The sequence below is a fragment of the Eulemur rufifrons genome, chromosome 15 (genome assembly GCF_041146395.1).
Source record: "Eulemur rufifrons isolate Redbay chromosome 15, OSU_ERuf_1, whole genome shotgun sequence".
NCBI lineage: Eukaryota > Metazoa > Chordata > Mammalia > Primates > Lemuridae > Eulemur > Eulemur rufifrons.
Genome location: NC_090997.1, coordinates 8,553,348 through 8,570,354, shown reverse-complemented (window position 1 = coordinate 8,570,354; position 17,007 = coordinate 8,553,348). Strand labels below are relative to the sequence as shown.

The window sequence follows — 17,007 nt, the reverse complement described above, 5'->3', positions numbered from 1 at the left end:
ACATTGTGGAATGATCAAATGTCTAAGTAAGTAGTGTATCCATCAGTTCAAACACTTGGCATTTCTTTGTGGTGAGAGCACTCAATATCCTCTCTTCTAGCTATTTTGAAACATATAATACATTATTATTAACTATAGTCATCCTACTGTGCAATAGAACACCAGAACTCATTCTTCCTATGTAACTGTAACTTCGTACCTATTGACAAAACCTCTCCCAAGACCTCCTTTCCTTTATCTTCCCCAGTCTCTGGTAAACACTATTCTATTCTCTACTTCTATGAGATCAACTTTTCAAATTATTTTTTATTTATTTATATGGTATAGCTTTCCCTTCAATTACTATCAGAAATGCTTTATAGTTGTAAGTGGGCAGGTATATATTTATTTTGTCTGATTAATCTCTATGTATTTCATTGTAAAAGGCATTTTTTAAAATTTCAAATTCTGATTTATTGCATGTGTGTATATATAATCGATTCTTGTATATTGATGTTGTATCCTGAAACCTTGCTAAACCTATCCTGAAACCTCGCTATTTCTAGTAGTTTTTTTTTTTTTTTTTGTAGGTTCCACTGAATTTTCTACATAGATGATCATGTCTGCAAATAAAGGGACAGTTTTACATCTACCTTTCTAGCCTGAATACTCTTTTTCTTGCCCATTTGCACTGGCTAAAACTTTCAGTATTTTATTGAATAGAATTGATGAGAGTAGACATTCCTGTCTCGTTCTGCACAACTTTTTTAGATTCTACAGCAGTGATATCATGTGGTGTTTGTCATTCTGTGCTTTGGTTATTTCACTTAACATAATGTCCTCTGGATTCATCCATGTTGTCACAAATGACAAGATGTCATTCTTTCTTATGGCTGAATAGTACTCCATTTTGTATATATACATTTTTAATACATTCATGATCAATGGAAACTTAGGTTGATTTAGTATCTTGGTGATTGTGAATTGTGCTGCATTAAACATGGGCATGCAGATATCTCTTCAACATACTGATTACATTTCCCTTAGATATATACCCAGTAGTAGGATTATTGGATCATAGGGTAGCTCCATTTTCAATTTTTTGGGGAACTTTCATACTATTGTCCTTAATGGCTATACATTTCCACTAAACAGTGTATAAGAGTTCCCCCTTTCTCCACATCTTCACCAGCATTTTTTTTTTTTTGTCTTTTTGACAATAGCCATTCTAACTGGAATGAGATGATATCTTATTGTAGTTTTGATTTTCATTTCCCCAATAATTAGTGATGATGAGCAATTTTTCACATACCTATTGGCCATTTGTATTAACATGTCTTTTGAGAAATGTCTATTCAGATCTTTTGCCCATTTTTAATCAGATTATTTGGTGCTATTTTTTTGCTATTGAGTTGACTTCCTTATACAGTCTAGATATTAACATCTTTCAGAGGCATAGTTCGTGAATATTTTTATCCATTCTGTAGGTTGCCTCTTCACCCTGTTGTTTCCTTTGCTGTGCAGAAGCTTTTTAGTTTGTTTGATGTAATCCCTTTTGTCTCTATTTGGTTTTGTCTATTTTTGACTGTACTTTTGAGGTCTTACCCAAAAAAAAATCCTTGCCTAGACCATGAAGCATTACCCCTATGTTTTTTTCTAGAAATTTGAGGTCTTACATCTAAGTCTTTAACCCATTTTGAGTTTATTTTTGCATGTGGATATTCAGTTTTCACAGCACCATTTACTGAAGAGATTGTCCTTTCCCAAGTGTATGTTCTTGCTGCCTTTGTCAAAAATCAATTGGCTGTAAATCCATGGCTTCATTTCTGGGTTCTCTATCCTGTTCCATTGGCTTACGTGTCTGTTTTCATGCCAGTAACATATTGTTTGTGTTACTAATGCTTTGTAGCATATTTTGAAGTCAGGTATTGTGATGCCTCCAACTGCGTTCCTTTTGCTCAAGATTGCTTTAGCTATTTGGGGTCTTTTGTGCTTCCATATGAATTTTAGGATTGATTTTTCTATTTCTGTGAAAAATGGCATTGGTATTTTGATAGAGATTGCATTGAATCTGTAGATCACTTTGGGTAGTATGAATATTTTAACTATGTTAATTCTCCCAATTCCTATACCATGAACATGGGATATCTTTCCATTTATTTGTGTCCTCTTCAATTTCTTTCATCAGTGTTTTATAGTTTTCATTGCAGAGATTTGTCATCTCCTTGGTTTTTTCCTAGGGTTTGTTTTTTGTGTTGTTGTTGTTGGGTTTTTTTGTAGCTATTATAAATGGGATTTATTTTTCAGATAGTTTGCTGTTGGTGTACATAACCCCTACTGATTTTTGTATGTTGATTTTGTATTCTGCAACTTTACTGAATTTGTTTAATTAGTCCTAACCATTTTGGGGTGGAGTCTCTAGGGTTTTCTATATGTAAGATCATGTTGTCTGCAAATAGAGACAATTTGACTTCCTCTTCTCCAATTTGGATGTCATTTATTTCTTTCTCTTGCCTAACTGCTATGGCTGGGACTTCCAGTACTATGTTAAACAGATGTGGTGAAAGTGGGCATCCTTGTCTTGTTCCAGATTTTAGAGGAAAAGCTTTCAACTTTTCCCCATTCGGTATGATGTTAGCTGTGGGCTTGTCATACACAACTTATATTGTGTCGAGGTACATTCCTTCTATATCTAATTTGTTTAGGGTTTTTATCATGAAATGATGTGGAATTTTATCTAATGATTTTTCTGTATCAATTGAACTGATCATTTGAGTTTTGTCCTTCATTTTGTTAATGTGATGTATCACGTTTATTGGTTTACATATGTTGAAACATCCTAGCATCCCACTGGATCATGGTGAACGATCTTTTCAATGTTCTGTTGGATTTAGTTTGCTAGTTATTTTGTTAAGGATTTTTACATCTGTGTTCATCATAGATATTGGCCTGTAGGGTTTTTTTGTTGTTTTTGTTGCTGTTGTCATGTCCTTATCTGGTTTTGGTATCAGGGTGATGCTGGCCTTACAAAATGAGTTTGGAAAAATTCCCAGCCACTTCAATTTTGGGGAATGGTTTTGAGTACAATTGATATTATTTCTTCATTAGACATTTAGTAAAATTCAGCAGGGAAGCCATTGGGTCCTGAGCTTTTCTTAGATGGGAGACTTTTAATTATTGATATACTCTGGTTATGCCTTATTGATTTGTTCAGGTTTTCTATTTTTTCATGATTCACTCTTGGTAGGTTGTATGTATCCAAGAATGTATCCACTTCTTCTAAGTCTTCCAATTTGTTGGCAGATAGCTGTTCATAATAGTCTTTAATGATCTTTTGTATTTCTATGTATCAATTGTGATGTCCTTTTTCATCTCTGATTTTGAGTCACCTCTCTTTTGTCCTTAGTATAGTCAAAGGTTTGTTGATTTTGTTCACCTTTGCAAAAAACCAACTCTTCATTTTGTTGATCTTCTTACTTATTTTACTTATTTCTGCTCTGATTTTTATTATTTCTTTCCTTCTACTAATTTTGGGTTTAGTTTGTTCTTGTTTTTCCAGTTCCTCAAGGTGCAACATTAGGTTGTTTATTTGAGATCTTTCTACTTTTTTTGGTGTACATGTTTATTGCTATAAACTTCTCCCTTAGAACTGCTTTTGCTATAACCCCATAGGTTTTAGTATGTTGTTTTTCTATTTTAATTTGTCTCAAGAAATTTTTTAACTTCCTTTCTAATTTCTTAATTGACTCGTTAGTTATTCAGGAGCAGATTGTTTAATTTTCATGTTTCCCCTGTTATTGATTTCTAGTTTTATTCCATTGTGGTCAGAAAAGATACTTGGCATGATTTTGATTTTTAAAAATTTGTTAAGAATTGTTTTGTGGCCTAACATATGACATGCTTTTCTTGAGAAGAATCTGTATTCTGTAGCCGTTGGATGGAATATTCTATAAATGTTTGGCAGGTCCATTTTATCTAGGGTATGATTTAACTATGATGTTTGTTTATTGATTTCCTGTCTGCATGATCTGCCCATTGCTAAAAATGGGTGTTGAAATTCCCTACTATTATTGTATCACAGTCTATCTTTTCCTTTAGGTCTATTAACATTTGCTTTACATATTAAGGGGCTTCAATGTTGGATGCATGTGCATTTATAATTGTTATATCTTCTTGCTGTATTGATCCCTTTAACACAGTACTATGGTCTTCTTTGTCTCTTTTTATAGTTTTTTGCTTAAAGTCTATTTTATCTGATATAAATATAGTGACTCCCGCTCTTTTTGGTTTCCATATCCATAGAATATCTTTTTCCACCCGTTCACTTTCAGTCCTTTCACAAACAGCCCAAACCTCGTAGTCCAAGATGATACCATTTACCTTCCTATATCTGGATATTTATATCTTTCTCCAGTTTGGGAAAGTTTTCTGTTATTATTTCTTTGAATAAGCTTTCTAACCTGTCTTTCTTAACTACTCCCTTTAGCCCCAATAACTCAAATATTTGATCTTTTGATATTGCCCCATAGATTCCATAATCTTTCTTGTTCCTTTTCATCTTTTTTCTTTCTTCTCCTCTGACTGTGTATTTTCAAACAGCCTGTCTTCAAGCTTCCTCAGTCTTCTGTTTGATCAGTTCTGCAGTGGATGCTCTCTATTGCATTTTTCATGTCATTCATTGTAATTTTTCAGCTCTAAGATTTCTTTTTGATTTTTTAAATTATTTCAATATCTTTGTTAAATTTTTCTGATAAGTTTCTAAGTTATTTTTCTGGGTTTTTTTTTTTTTTTTTTTGAAGTTTATTGAGCTTCCTTAAAATAGCTATTTTGAATTCTTTGTCTGAGAGATCACACATCTCCATCACTTTAGAGTCAGTCTCTGGTGCCTTCCTTTGTCCATTTGGTGGGGTCATATTTCCCTGAATGTTCTTGGTGCTTCTGGATATGCAATAATTTCTGTGCTTTGAGAGATTAGGTAGTATTCCAGTCTTCACAGTCTGGTTTTGTTTTGTGCCTGTTTTTCTGAGGGCCTTCCAGAGAGTCTAAGCAGAATGAGTTTTATGTTCCCTAAGCACATGACCACTGCAGCCTTCTCTAAGCCCATGTTTGCCACAAGTCTCAGGGCTCTGAGGTGGACACAGCTCTCCAGCCCAGATGGATTTGGGGAATACCTGAGAAAGGTACCCAGGCTGTATGGGAAAGCTGGCCAGGGCCCTGAGCCCAGAAGCCTGTCCCAGTGGCCTAGACAGGAATCTGTCCCCCAGCAGGTCCCTGCACATGGGGGATAGTTCTCCAACTACAATGAGAGGTGCCAGAGCTGAGACTTGGCCCCCTAAGGATCTGCTGTAGGACAGAGGCTGGTGAGCCCATCTCATTGGTTCAGATGGGAGTGTATCTCCCAGCAGGTCTCTGAAGAGAAAGAATAGTTCCCTGACTGCAGCAGGAGGGGCTGTAGCTGACACTGGGCCCCCTTGGGATCTGCTGTGGTATGGAGGTTAGCAAGCCCTTTATGGAGGCTCTAATTCTTGGGATGCAAGATATAAGTGAGTCCTACTCTGAGCTCTTGAGCAAGCCATTCTGAGTTGGGACCTCAGCAGAGGGAAGCTGGAGCTAAGCCACAGGGCAACTTTCAGGTTCACCGCCAAGAATGGCGTCAATACACAAACAAACCTCTCTGCTAAGGCACTAGGTGTGCCTGATTCCTCCTGTATCCCTTGGCAGATGATTTTGGTTGCAGACTCAGGGCCAAACAGAGTTGCAGCCAAGCCCCTTGGGGGAGCAGAACCAATTCCAACTTGGACCCAGGAGCACAGTCAGCAGATCTGCCACCTGGGTGCCAATCTGCACTCTCAAAACAACCCTCCTAGGTCTTTGGCTCTACTGGGGTTTCACAACCTCCAACCTACATCCCAAGGCTCCAGCAAAAAGACTTTTGTCTGTAGATAGATGCATAATTCTTGTTGTTGTGGGGTGATATGAATAGGTCACCCTTCCTATTCTGACATCTTGCTGACATTACTCTGAGTTCTGCTTGCTTATATTTTAGCTAAGATCCTTACATTTATATTAAGTAGAATCAATCTGTGGTTTTCTTCCTTTTATGCAGTTACTATCCTGGTCAGTTTTTGACATTAGAATAATGCTAATAAAGAAGAAAATGTACCCTCCTTTTCCATGTTCTAGAACAGAATATAGCAGGTGAAAGTCCTTGAAAGTTTTAAAATATTTATCAAAAAATCACTCAAGCCCAGAGCCTTTGCTGCGGTAATAATCTTAAAACTTCTAATTTTTCTCACCTTTATTATTGGCTTAGTCAGCATTTTCTAACTTTTCTAAGAAAATTTTATAAATTTGTATGTTACTATATACTTATCAATTTTAATGAGATTTTCTAATTTATTATCATAATTATATAATTATATACCATTCTCTCATTATTTAAAATATTTCATCTGTACATATTGTTATACCCATTTTCCCACTTCCACTTTCGTGTATCTGTGGGTTTGTATTTATTTGTTCTCTTTCATTTGTTTTTGGACTTTGTTTTCAAACCCATCCTTCCTTTAGGACTGCCCTTCTCCTCAGGCTTCTAGTAGGACTTTCATGCCAAAATCCATCTGCTTTCTCTCCCATGCCCAGAAACCCAGCACTTTTGTGCAGAATTTATCCGCTCCAAGGTTGTCACCTGCAGATACTGACCAGTACCTGATAACAATTATAATCAGAAGTTTTCCTTCTCCTCTTTCCCTATGAAAACTTATTGGATTCGGTCGCATCTTCATGTTACTGTCAGGTAACTGTTTAACTCATCCAATAAAAGCAGTGAGAGGGAAAGAAAAAGAAAGACCACTGAGATCACTGCAGTGTGTTCCTGAATCAGAGCTCTCACTTACTAGCTCTGGGGCTTTATCTCCAGACCACAGTTAGATTCCAAGATTTCCAGAGTCTCATTCACCTTGAGCATTCTATGATTATCTGTTATCTAGTTTTCTAAATAAAATATTAATAGTTAAGACTAGATTAATATGTTAGCCTGTCTACACAACAGTTTCATTTTAACAGCTATCTTTGGGACTGTTAGCCCAAAGGGGCAAGCAGTGTGAGACTTCCTAACATTGCTGAAAATGATTTGGCAGAATTCTTTACAAAATTCATTTGGTCCTTCAGTATCAAAACCAGAGCTACTCTGTTTAAGTATTCTAATAAAGTAACCAATAGAAGCTTGGACTATTGTTGGAATAAGTAAAGTAGTAGCAAGAAATGGAAATCACCAAATTGCCAAGCAAAGCAGTATGATAACAATAATGGTGGTAGCACAAATCTGGCCTCTGTATTTATTTAATGTCATAGTTATAATTTCTCCCAAAGGACACCTGGAATTTCTTAATTCTGTTCTTAAACAGCAGCATTACTTTCAGGTAATATTTGAAGTGGTCACTCTAGTGGAATATCCCTTCTTCTAGGAACTGTATTCTTTTCTAGGAAATGCCCCCAACCCCAGCTCCATATATACGATTCCTGCTATGAATCTATCTCCATGGCAACAATTCATTGATTGGCCCAGGAAAGAGCACGCTATCAAAGCTAAGCCAGTGAGTTTCTTCCCTGAATATTTGAACTTGGGACCAAGAGAGGAAGGGAGTTTCCCTGAGAGCATGGAACATGCTGAGCATGTAAGTAGTGACACCCATTAGCCACCAGCAGAGAGAAAAAAGACACCTATGTGCAGAGAGAAGTGGGGCAAAAGAGGCAGCTGGGTAAAGACCCACAAAGCAATAGACCTGAGAGAGATTTGCAAACTCTAAGGCTACTAGAGAGGCACCACTCTTAGATCAACTGAGACCGCTGGTGTCCTGCAGTAATTACCAGAGCAAAACAGCCTACTTTGAAGATGGCTAATGAGACTTAACCATGAGCAACTGCCAAAAGAACCAGGCATACCCAGTATTGGGTATGAGTGTTCAGATAGAAGAAAATGACCATTTCAACATGGATCCACTGAGAACATAGAACACTGTGGTGACAATGAACACAGCAAAGTCAAGATGAAAAAAGAGGGAGCAACCATAGGCCACGCTACCACAAGCTTAGGGTTTTGTGCGGAGGACGTGTGGCTAGTACATGGACACGACTGAATTGACTTTATTATATCGTGTTTATGTTAACTATATGAAAAAATTGGTATAGTCTTTTATTGGTTTAGTGATATATAATAGATCATTTTTATAATCTTTATAAAGACCTGAATGAATTAACTCTACAAGGTAAAGTTATAGAGACCTGAACTTGGAAGACTTTAAATGGCAATGCCAACAACATTCAGATTTTCAGAGTAGGAAGAGGGGATAAACAGTCCTCCTTACATTTTAATAGAATGGCTCAGTGCTGTAAGGATGTGCTCTGCGTTCCTAGCCTTTAGTTCCACTGACACAGTCCCTGCTGCCTCTCTTATGTGTTTGTGACTCCTTGCCCTGCCTCCTCCCCCTGGAATAACTTTCTTCCTCTACCCCACCATCCCACCTGGTGAATTTTTATCTATTTTTTAAAGGTCCTTCTGAAAATATCATCAACATGATGCTTTCCCCTATACCCTAGGCAGTCTGAGTAGCTCTGAATCCTGTGATCAGCCACTTCTATGAAACTGCTACACCCCAGTTGTCACACTGTCTTCAGTTACATGCTTACATGTCTGTCTTTCCCAGCTGTGTTGGATTCACCTATGTAGTCCCCAAGTCCAGCACACTGCCTGTACTGAACGGTTATTGAATGAAAGCAATAACCCCTAATGAATGAATCCCTAATGACTATGCATTACAATAATGGGTATAGTTTTTCAATTTGTGACAAAACAAACTTTGCTCTCATCTGATACAGGTATGACAATAACATAGGCTTTTGCTCCTGTGTGTTCATTCTTGCTATTCTGCTATCTGTGCAATACAGCCATCTGCTTACAACTTTAAAAAAAACAAAAAATCACTATGTGGCAGATGAGTGTGTTCTTCTCTACACAAAGATACCTGTATTACACCCTTAATCTGGGAGGTATAATAGAAGGATAAAGGAAGAATAAGCTTAATATTGTTTTCTAACTCAGTTTTACAGATACGTTTCTAAGAACCAGTTATGAAATTATGAAAGGCAAAATTTGAAGCAAAAGTATGGGAGTGTTACTGAATTCCATAGACTGCTAATCATACCCAGTTTCAGTTTCTTGGCCAATGCATCAATTTGGATGGTGGGATCAGATCCCATGGACAGGAAACATATCAGAGGTGTTCGGGTATCACTTTCTTCCCAAGTTTTCTCCAGATTTAAGATAACTGGTTCTGTGTACTTCTCCTCCAAAGAATCTGCAATATACTTTCTTGCTTGAAAAACAGTGCGGTCTGGGCACCAAGACCTAAAAGTGAATACAAGTTAAAAGAAATAAATTCAGTGTGTTCATTTTTTATTATATAAAATTCTGAACAGTTAAAGAACACATCTTTAATCAGCAAAGGGCAACAAGCTAATTCTCCCTTATCCCAGATCTGTGTAAGAGAGATGGCAAGGTTTCCTATCTCTGCATAAGCACAAATTCAGTCACGTGGTTTTGGTGCCTGGCGCTGGCAAGGAGTAGGGCAGAGCCAGTAATAACATGGTGTCCTTTGCCAGCACCAGGACTTGATGGGGGCCGACCTGCCACACATTGAAGCTCTGCAGTCTTCCAGGGAAGAACCAGCATGTCAAAGTCATCAAAAGTAAGTTGATCCAGCAAACATTTGTGTCATACCATTTGTGTACCACACATCATAGTAAGTTCTACACATATGGACATGTTAAATGTCATTTGATATTTGACATGTTATAATAGATCAAAGACAAGCTCTACAGATTCTTATTTGCTAGTAGATTACATTTGACATAGATCCAATTTTAAAATGATGGATAAAAAAAAGACACATTTGTTCCAATAAAAACAAGTAGCCCTTTCATACTCTGTAGACTGTGAAGTCACCATTACTGCCATTTTAATCACTCTTAAAGGGTGATGATATCCAGGAAACAACTTTTTCTAAAGGAGTGCAAGCCCAGGTTTATAACATTAGCAAAGACAAGAACTGCCTAAAAATAATCCTACATCTTTTTGTTATTCTTTTGGTGGTCTCATCTCCCTTATCTCTCCCCCTCCACTTTACCCACCAATCTCTCTCTCTCTCTCTCTCTCTCTCTCTCATACACAGATTTTTCCAATATGGAAAGCCTCTTTGAGATACTGCATATTGAGAAAATGTGAAAAGTGTGCTGGGAGGGGAATGCTCTTCTTTAAAATCAATTTCAAACTTTTGTTTCCATTTAAATAGCCCAAATTGCATTTATACATTTCAATAATGCAATATTCTTGGTTTTTTTCTCAAATGAAATTGAATTGTAACTTATAAACTAATTGCTTGTAACTTCGTGAGGTCTACTTTTTTAAAGAAATAAATTCAACAATAAATGATTCACTTGATGTTAAATAATAAAGTGAGTAAGAAAAGCATACTTTTCACAGTTTTTTTCTAAAAGCACTATCATTAATACATTGTCAAAATACATTACTCCCTGCCACCGTCACCATTTTATTTTGCTTGTCAAGGAACTGAAGAATTGCCATCCAAAACCACAGTTGGGAAGCACACACATATCGTACAATAACCACAGGGGCATAGTTAAGTAAACTCCCTGAGGTGAGACCTGCAATTTGACAAAGTGATGAGTTGATGCCTCTAGGTCTGATAATACCCAGTCTCACCTGATAAGTAGAAGTTTGCGGCAGGTGTCTAGTGAATCATTATATCCATCAGGGATAATTTCCTCCTCTGGAGCATCTTTATCAAACCAGTTCTTCCACCCCTTCTCATTACGAGATATCTGAAAAAAACAGGCCAATTAGCAAGCCATAGAACCCTGTGTGATCAGAATACATTACAGAGCATTCTGAGTCACCTTAGGGGGTCACTCTCCGCAAGCAGATAATTTCTCAAGCATAACAACACAGTTTAAATATTTCTTCAGAATCAATGACTCAAATAACATGGATATTATTATTCCCTTTCACTGTTTCCATTTTTTTAAAAAACATTATTTGCTAAAATCAGGATCACGTATCAGTTATACCAAATGGTTGTGCAGGAAGAAACACAGATCAATGTTTCTCAACCTTGGTATTATCGACATTTTGTGCTGGATAATTCGTTGTTTTAGGGGCTGTCCTGGGTATAAGGATGTTTGGCAGCATCCCTGGCCTCTACCCACTAGGTGCCAGTAGCACCCTCCACCCAGGTCAAAACAATCAAAAATGTCTCCAGACATTGCCAAACACCCCCTGGGGGTGGTACAAATTACCTTCAGTTGAGAACCACTGACATGGACCATTCTGATAACCAAACCTCTATATGTTGATCCCTACTTAAAAATACTGATAGATGACAGAATCGACACTTTTATTTTCCTAGTGGTTCCCCACCTTGAGACTTTAAACCTAAGAATGGAAGAAGTCTCTCCAAGAGCTGTCCTCAAATACCTTTCCGAAGCGTGGGGAGGACCTCAAGTTTTCAGAGGCATTACAAGGTGCTCTCTGTAGCCTAAGTAATTAGTCAATACTGATTACAAAAACTATAGATTGGTGAGCCTGTCGCTGCTCCTCAGCCAGTCAGGCTGGATTACTTACGCAGTGTTTGTAAGGACGTTTTAAACAGCCATGGTGAGCACTAATAACAAACAGCAAATGCTCCTATGCAGCAGATACTACGTGCCCGACCTGAAGATTGTACTTTTTCCTCTAACATCCCACGTTTTTATCGAGGCATAGAGAGGTTAAATAAATCCCAGAGTCACACATCGTGAGAACAATTCATCATGTTGGATGCAGACAGGGTGCAAATTAATAATGCAACAGTTACTCTGTAACTCCCTTTGTCCCTGGGGCACTAAAAGATGGAGGGGCATTTCCAAAATGTTTCACAACTGCCATCCCTCTCCTGAAGACTGCAGTGGCTCTCCCTCCGAGACCCTGCCTGCAGGCAGCCGGAGGCCCTGGGAGCTGCCAGCCCTACCCTACTGCACTTGCACCTGTGCACTGCCGCCCACAGCGCCCCCTGCAGGCCTCCTCCACACCAGCTGCCAGAGAGAAGGAGGCACAAAAAGACAGCAGATGATTATTCTGAGCTACTGGCCTTCCACCTGCTAATTATTAATATGACTGACCACAGCAGAGCTTGTGGGGGAGATTCCAGCCCCTCACCTCTTGGCACAAACCACTTTCAGGTGCTAAACAGTTCGGCCTGGGATGCCAAGGCCAGGGCAGGTGCTGTTTGAGGTTATTTTTGTTTCAGTTCCTGACAGACACTCAGCCAGGAGACTCATCTTCTACCTCCTCCCTTCCTTTCTACAGACAGGCCAGACCAATGGCCTCCTGCTGCAGGTCCCCAGATAACTGGTGGTGGCATGGGCAGAGCCTGAGGTCAAATTACAGCTTTGTCACTACCAGCTATGCAGCTTTGGGCAAGTACTTAATCTCTTTGACTTTCAGTTTTCTCAGCTATAAACTAGGGTCAATAACACTTCCCTTGTAGGGTAATTATTGTTACAAAGTACCTATCCCATAGTAAGCAGTAATAGCTACCAGATTCTACATCTGCCAATTAAATCTAATTGGCAGAAGAAAACAATAATAAATATCCTTGTGTCAGTATAACCCACAGTGGAGGGCCTGGGTTTTGAGTGATTTTTCCAGTGGTGCTTTAAGGCCTCCCTTAACCAGTCTCTGACCAGACCCTGACTACTTTATTCCCAAGGATTTGTTTGAGCTGGGGGACTCATCTATGGCTGAACTACAAAGCAAAGCTCACTGCCCACCCACAGATGGAACGCAGGGGGCTTATCCAATTAACTCTGACCCAACCATGGCCGAATAGGTAGAATCCACGTAATGTTTCAGAAATGCCGGCCACCAAGCAGGCACAGCTAATGTAGTACGCTGGGCAGGGGACTGGTGATCACAGCGTGAGGCCTCCGCCAACCCGTAGGCTACCTATGGCCCCATTTGTTGGTCACCGGAAACCACAGAAAACAGATAATTACCAGCACTTGACACTGGGAAACTACAGTCTCTCATCGATGACAGGCAGTTGTGACCAACAGACCCTAATAATAAACAACTATCTTTATTCTGAGTCGCATCATTGTTTACCAGTGATAGTTGAATCAACAATGAATCCACAATAACCAATTTACATTTTCAGATAAGAAAACACAATAACAGGTAAATTGGTACCTGTTTTACCATTTTTACTGTTTTATTTCACCATTTTATACAGTCACACCATTAAAATGATTGATTTTTTAAAAAACGACCCCAACCTCTTAATTTGCCTTATAAAGTACAAATTGCCTTAATTCACACAAATTACTTAAGCATAGGCAGAAGTAAAAATGTGAAAACAGTAATGGTCGCCAACAAAATAGCCCACCTACTGGTTCTGATTCCGGCAGCAACTCAATCAGGCATATAAAAATGACCCACGCCCACCACAGAGAAGGAAAGGATAGTTGCCTGCACCTATGGAGAGGTTAACTCTGGCGTTGTCTGTCCAAAACCTGCCCCAGGCAGCCACAGGCCTTAAATCTACACCATTAGGATGACTCTTTAGGTGAAGGAATTGCCACCGGGACGCCCCAGTTAAGATGGCCTGGCTGTGTGTGGGTTCACAGATCCGCGCTTTTGACCAGCCCTTCATTGCATCACCTGGTTCATAATCTCTGCAAACTGTGGAAGTTTACTCAGCTCCACAAGATTCAGCCAAGTCATATCGAGGATCCAGCGAAAGGGCTTGGGAGGGCAGGCTTTCAGGTCCAGAGCTGCTCCCCCTGGGGAAAAGCATCAGACCGCGTCAATCAAGTCAGCTTGTGCTTCGTTCTTAGAAATTCACTTTCTAAATAATAAAAATGAGATAACCATATTACAGAAAATATGGGAAAATTGGAAAATAATAGTATTACGGAAAATGTGGTTATCTTTTTTTTTTTTTTTTGGTACATTTCCTTCAAGTCTATTTACTGATTTATACCATCTTCTAAAATACAGATAGCAACTCTTTGTCATTTTTCCCTGTAAAGAAGTTTTCTCAGTGGTTATGGTTGTTTGCTTTTTTATTTTTTTAACTAGCTGAAATTTATCATTTTGGGATCAATAAATAGGTTGATCTTTTCATGCGTGATTTAAAAAATCACTCCTTAGTCAGTCATTACAGCTCCAGAAGTTTTATATTCAATACTATTTATGACCAGGTCAGATAGATAGATAAACAGATGGATGGAGGGAGGGAGGGAGGAAGGAGGGAGGGAGGGAGGAAGGAGGAAGTGAGGGAGGAAGTGAGGAAGGGAAGGATGATTCATCTGTGGGGTTTCCAGGGGGTGACTAATGTTCAAACCATTTATTCATCACTTATTGGACAAATATTTATTGAGCACCCTCTGTGGGTCCGACATGTCCAGGCACAGGGGATACAGCAGAGAAAACCAAGCAAGGCCCCTGCTCTTTCTTACGGAGCTTGCAGTCTGGTGGAGGATGTGAGTTATAGCATCAGATCCTATTTTGAAGCAAGTCACAAGTCAAATGAGCATAACCACTGTGCCATTTTCCAGTGAAATACGTGATTATATTTCCATTTCAAAATTCTTCTATTGCATATCTTAGTAATGTTGTATCATAATAATTCCATTTCCACTGTTGTGTGATTCAGAGGTATGCAAAACAGTGATTTTTGAAATTTTATATCTTATAATCTTCCTTAAGAACTCATCATTTCCTTCCACTCCATAAATCGACTCTTGGGCAAAAAAGGCAAGAGGAGGGGGAACTACATGTGGCATCGTCCTGAGAAGGGGCATGAACTGAAGTACTTTTGTCCCGTAAGCCCTTTGCTCCACCACAGAGGACTTGGGCCTGGCAGCTCTGAGCGCCGCAGCACCTTTAGAACAACATGTTGACCTTCCCCTGGCTGCTCTGCCCCTGCACGCTGGCGAAAGAGGAGGTCTTCCCTGAGCACATCAGTGCTATTACACAGGAGATACCGCTGTGAGAAGCAGCCACCAGACAGAGCCACCTGCAGTCCTCACAGATCCTGCTGCTCTAACACAGAGACCAACTCATCTCTTTTCTTCTTGGTTGTTTGCAAAGAAACATTTTCACAGAATCATGTGATTTAGAGACACTAGGAGAAGACATCTAAGCAAGCTTGGTGTTTCCAAACATACCGGGCACCTAAACTAACACAGAACAAGTACAGTCCATAAACTATTTCCCAAAATAGCCTGGCTGCCACTTACTAGCTGCATAAACTTGGACAAGGAACATGAATCCCTCTCAGTTTCCTCATCTGTCAAATGGATGTAATGATAGAATATGCTGAATTGATCGCTGTGAGGATTAAATAATGTATGAAGAAAGCTTAGAACAGTCTAGGCCCATAATAACACCTGAAGACCTATGTAATCGTTAGCTGTTGTTTGATGTTAATTCTTTCTCCCTCTCTCCCTCCCCCTTGGAAGGCCCAGGTCCAGTTCAACCTGGAAGGCAAGAGCAGACTCCCTAAAGTGTCTCTTTTTGCCCATGGTCTACGACGAAAGAAAGATAACGTCTTTCTAAAGTAACCAGGCAGGGGAAACAGCACAGCAATTGCTCTATAATGCAGGATTGCCCTTGGTATCCATTTCATTTTTCAAAGTGTTCTGACATTCTCAGTTGAAGAAGAAAGACGAAGACACCTTACAAATATTGCAGAAAACAAGCAGTAATTGAAACAAAAGGACTGTCACTCTTGGGAAATCATACATTCCTGCTTTGATAAATAACTCTTCACTCCTCCCTTAAGTATTGAGTTCAAAATGATAAAAGGGCATCTATGATCTAAGGGCCATACTTGTTAACTTTGTAAAAAACTTTAAAAACAAAGTCATACCATCTTTTAAAAAACAATCCAGTCAAAATGTAAGCCAGTCAAAGCTAATGCAGACTGTACAATAAACCAATTTTGGTTTTTAAAAAACTTTTTACTGCTGAGCCGAGGTACTTTTGTCAATCAGCCTATCATACGATCCCAAATTAATCTTCTTAAAGCACTGTTCTGTTCATGCCACATCCCTGCTCATAAAACATTCGATGACTCCCTATTGCCAGCAAATTAAATCCAAACTCCTCTCACTGGCTGTCCTGGCCCTGTACAACCTGGTTCTCCCTCACTCTCCAATTTTATGAAATGGGGTCACAAATGCGTTCACGCCACAAGCCAGGTGTGCTATTCTCTACTTCTCTGTAGCAGATCTAACCCTCCTGCTGAGCCCCCGACTGTGCTGCTGTGCTTCTCAGTCTGCCCAGACGCGCCTCCCCTCTTGGAAAGAGCCAGTCCCTCTCAGGTGCTGGCTCTGGTCTGGCTGGTTTGCCGGGTGGGAGAGGTGAGCCTCGCGGGATTGTGTCTTGGTGGGGAGCACGCCTCCGGTCTGCACACTGCCCTCCAGGGCCCACGTGCCTCGGTCACAGGCTGGGTCCCTATACTGTGTCCTCTGAGCTACAACAAACCCTATCTGACCTGTAGGGACACCCGGCTGCAGTCCACAGCCCAAGCACCTGGCCCTGGTCCTTTGCCTCCAGTTACAAAGGAAAGCTCCCTTGCCCTGCAGCTTCTTGGTTTGAACCCCGGGTCTCTGCTGTGTGCCAGCCCTCTCAGCATTAGCATGTTCCTCGCCAAACCTCAGCCACTCCCTCCATCAATGCTGCAGTGCTGCTTCCACGGTGCATGTGGCACTGGGCAGAATGCAGGGGAATCTCCAGCCCTCTCCCCCACCCACCCGAGGTTCAGGCAGGGAAGAGAGACTAAGATCCCGGCAGATTCAGCATCTGGTGAAGGCCTGTTTCCTGGTTCATAGATGGCATCTTCGCTGCGTTCTCACATGGTGGGAGGGGCAAACAAGCTCCCGCCACATCTTTTATAAGGGCTATGC

General features: G+C 39.9%; 1 protein-coding gene across 1 annotated transcript in view; it reads right to left on the bottom strand.

Moving 5' to 3' along the window:
- DNAH8 (dynein axonemal heavy chain 8) overlaps window positions 1-17,007 on the bottom strand; it is a 296,755-nt gene that overhangs the window by 62,600 nt on the left and 217,148 nt on the right. The window contains 3 exon segments of the mRNA XM_069487596.1: window positions 9,183-9,385; window positions 10,760-10,878; window positions 13,754-13,875. Coding sequence (XP_069343697.1) covers window positions 9,183-9,385; window positions 10,760-10,878; window positions 13,754-13,875 — 444 coding nt within the window.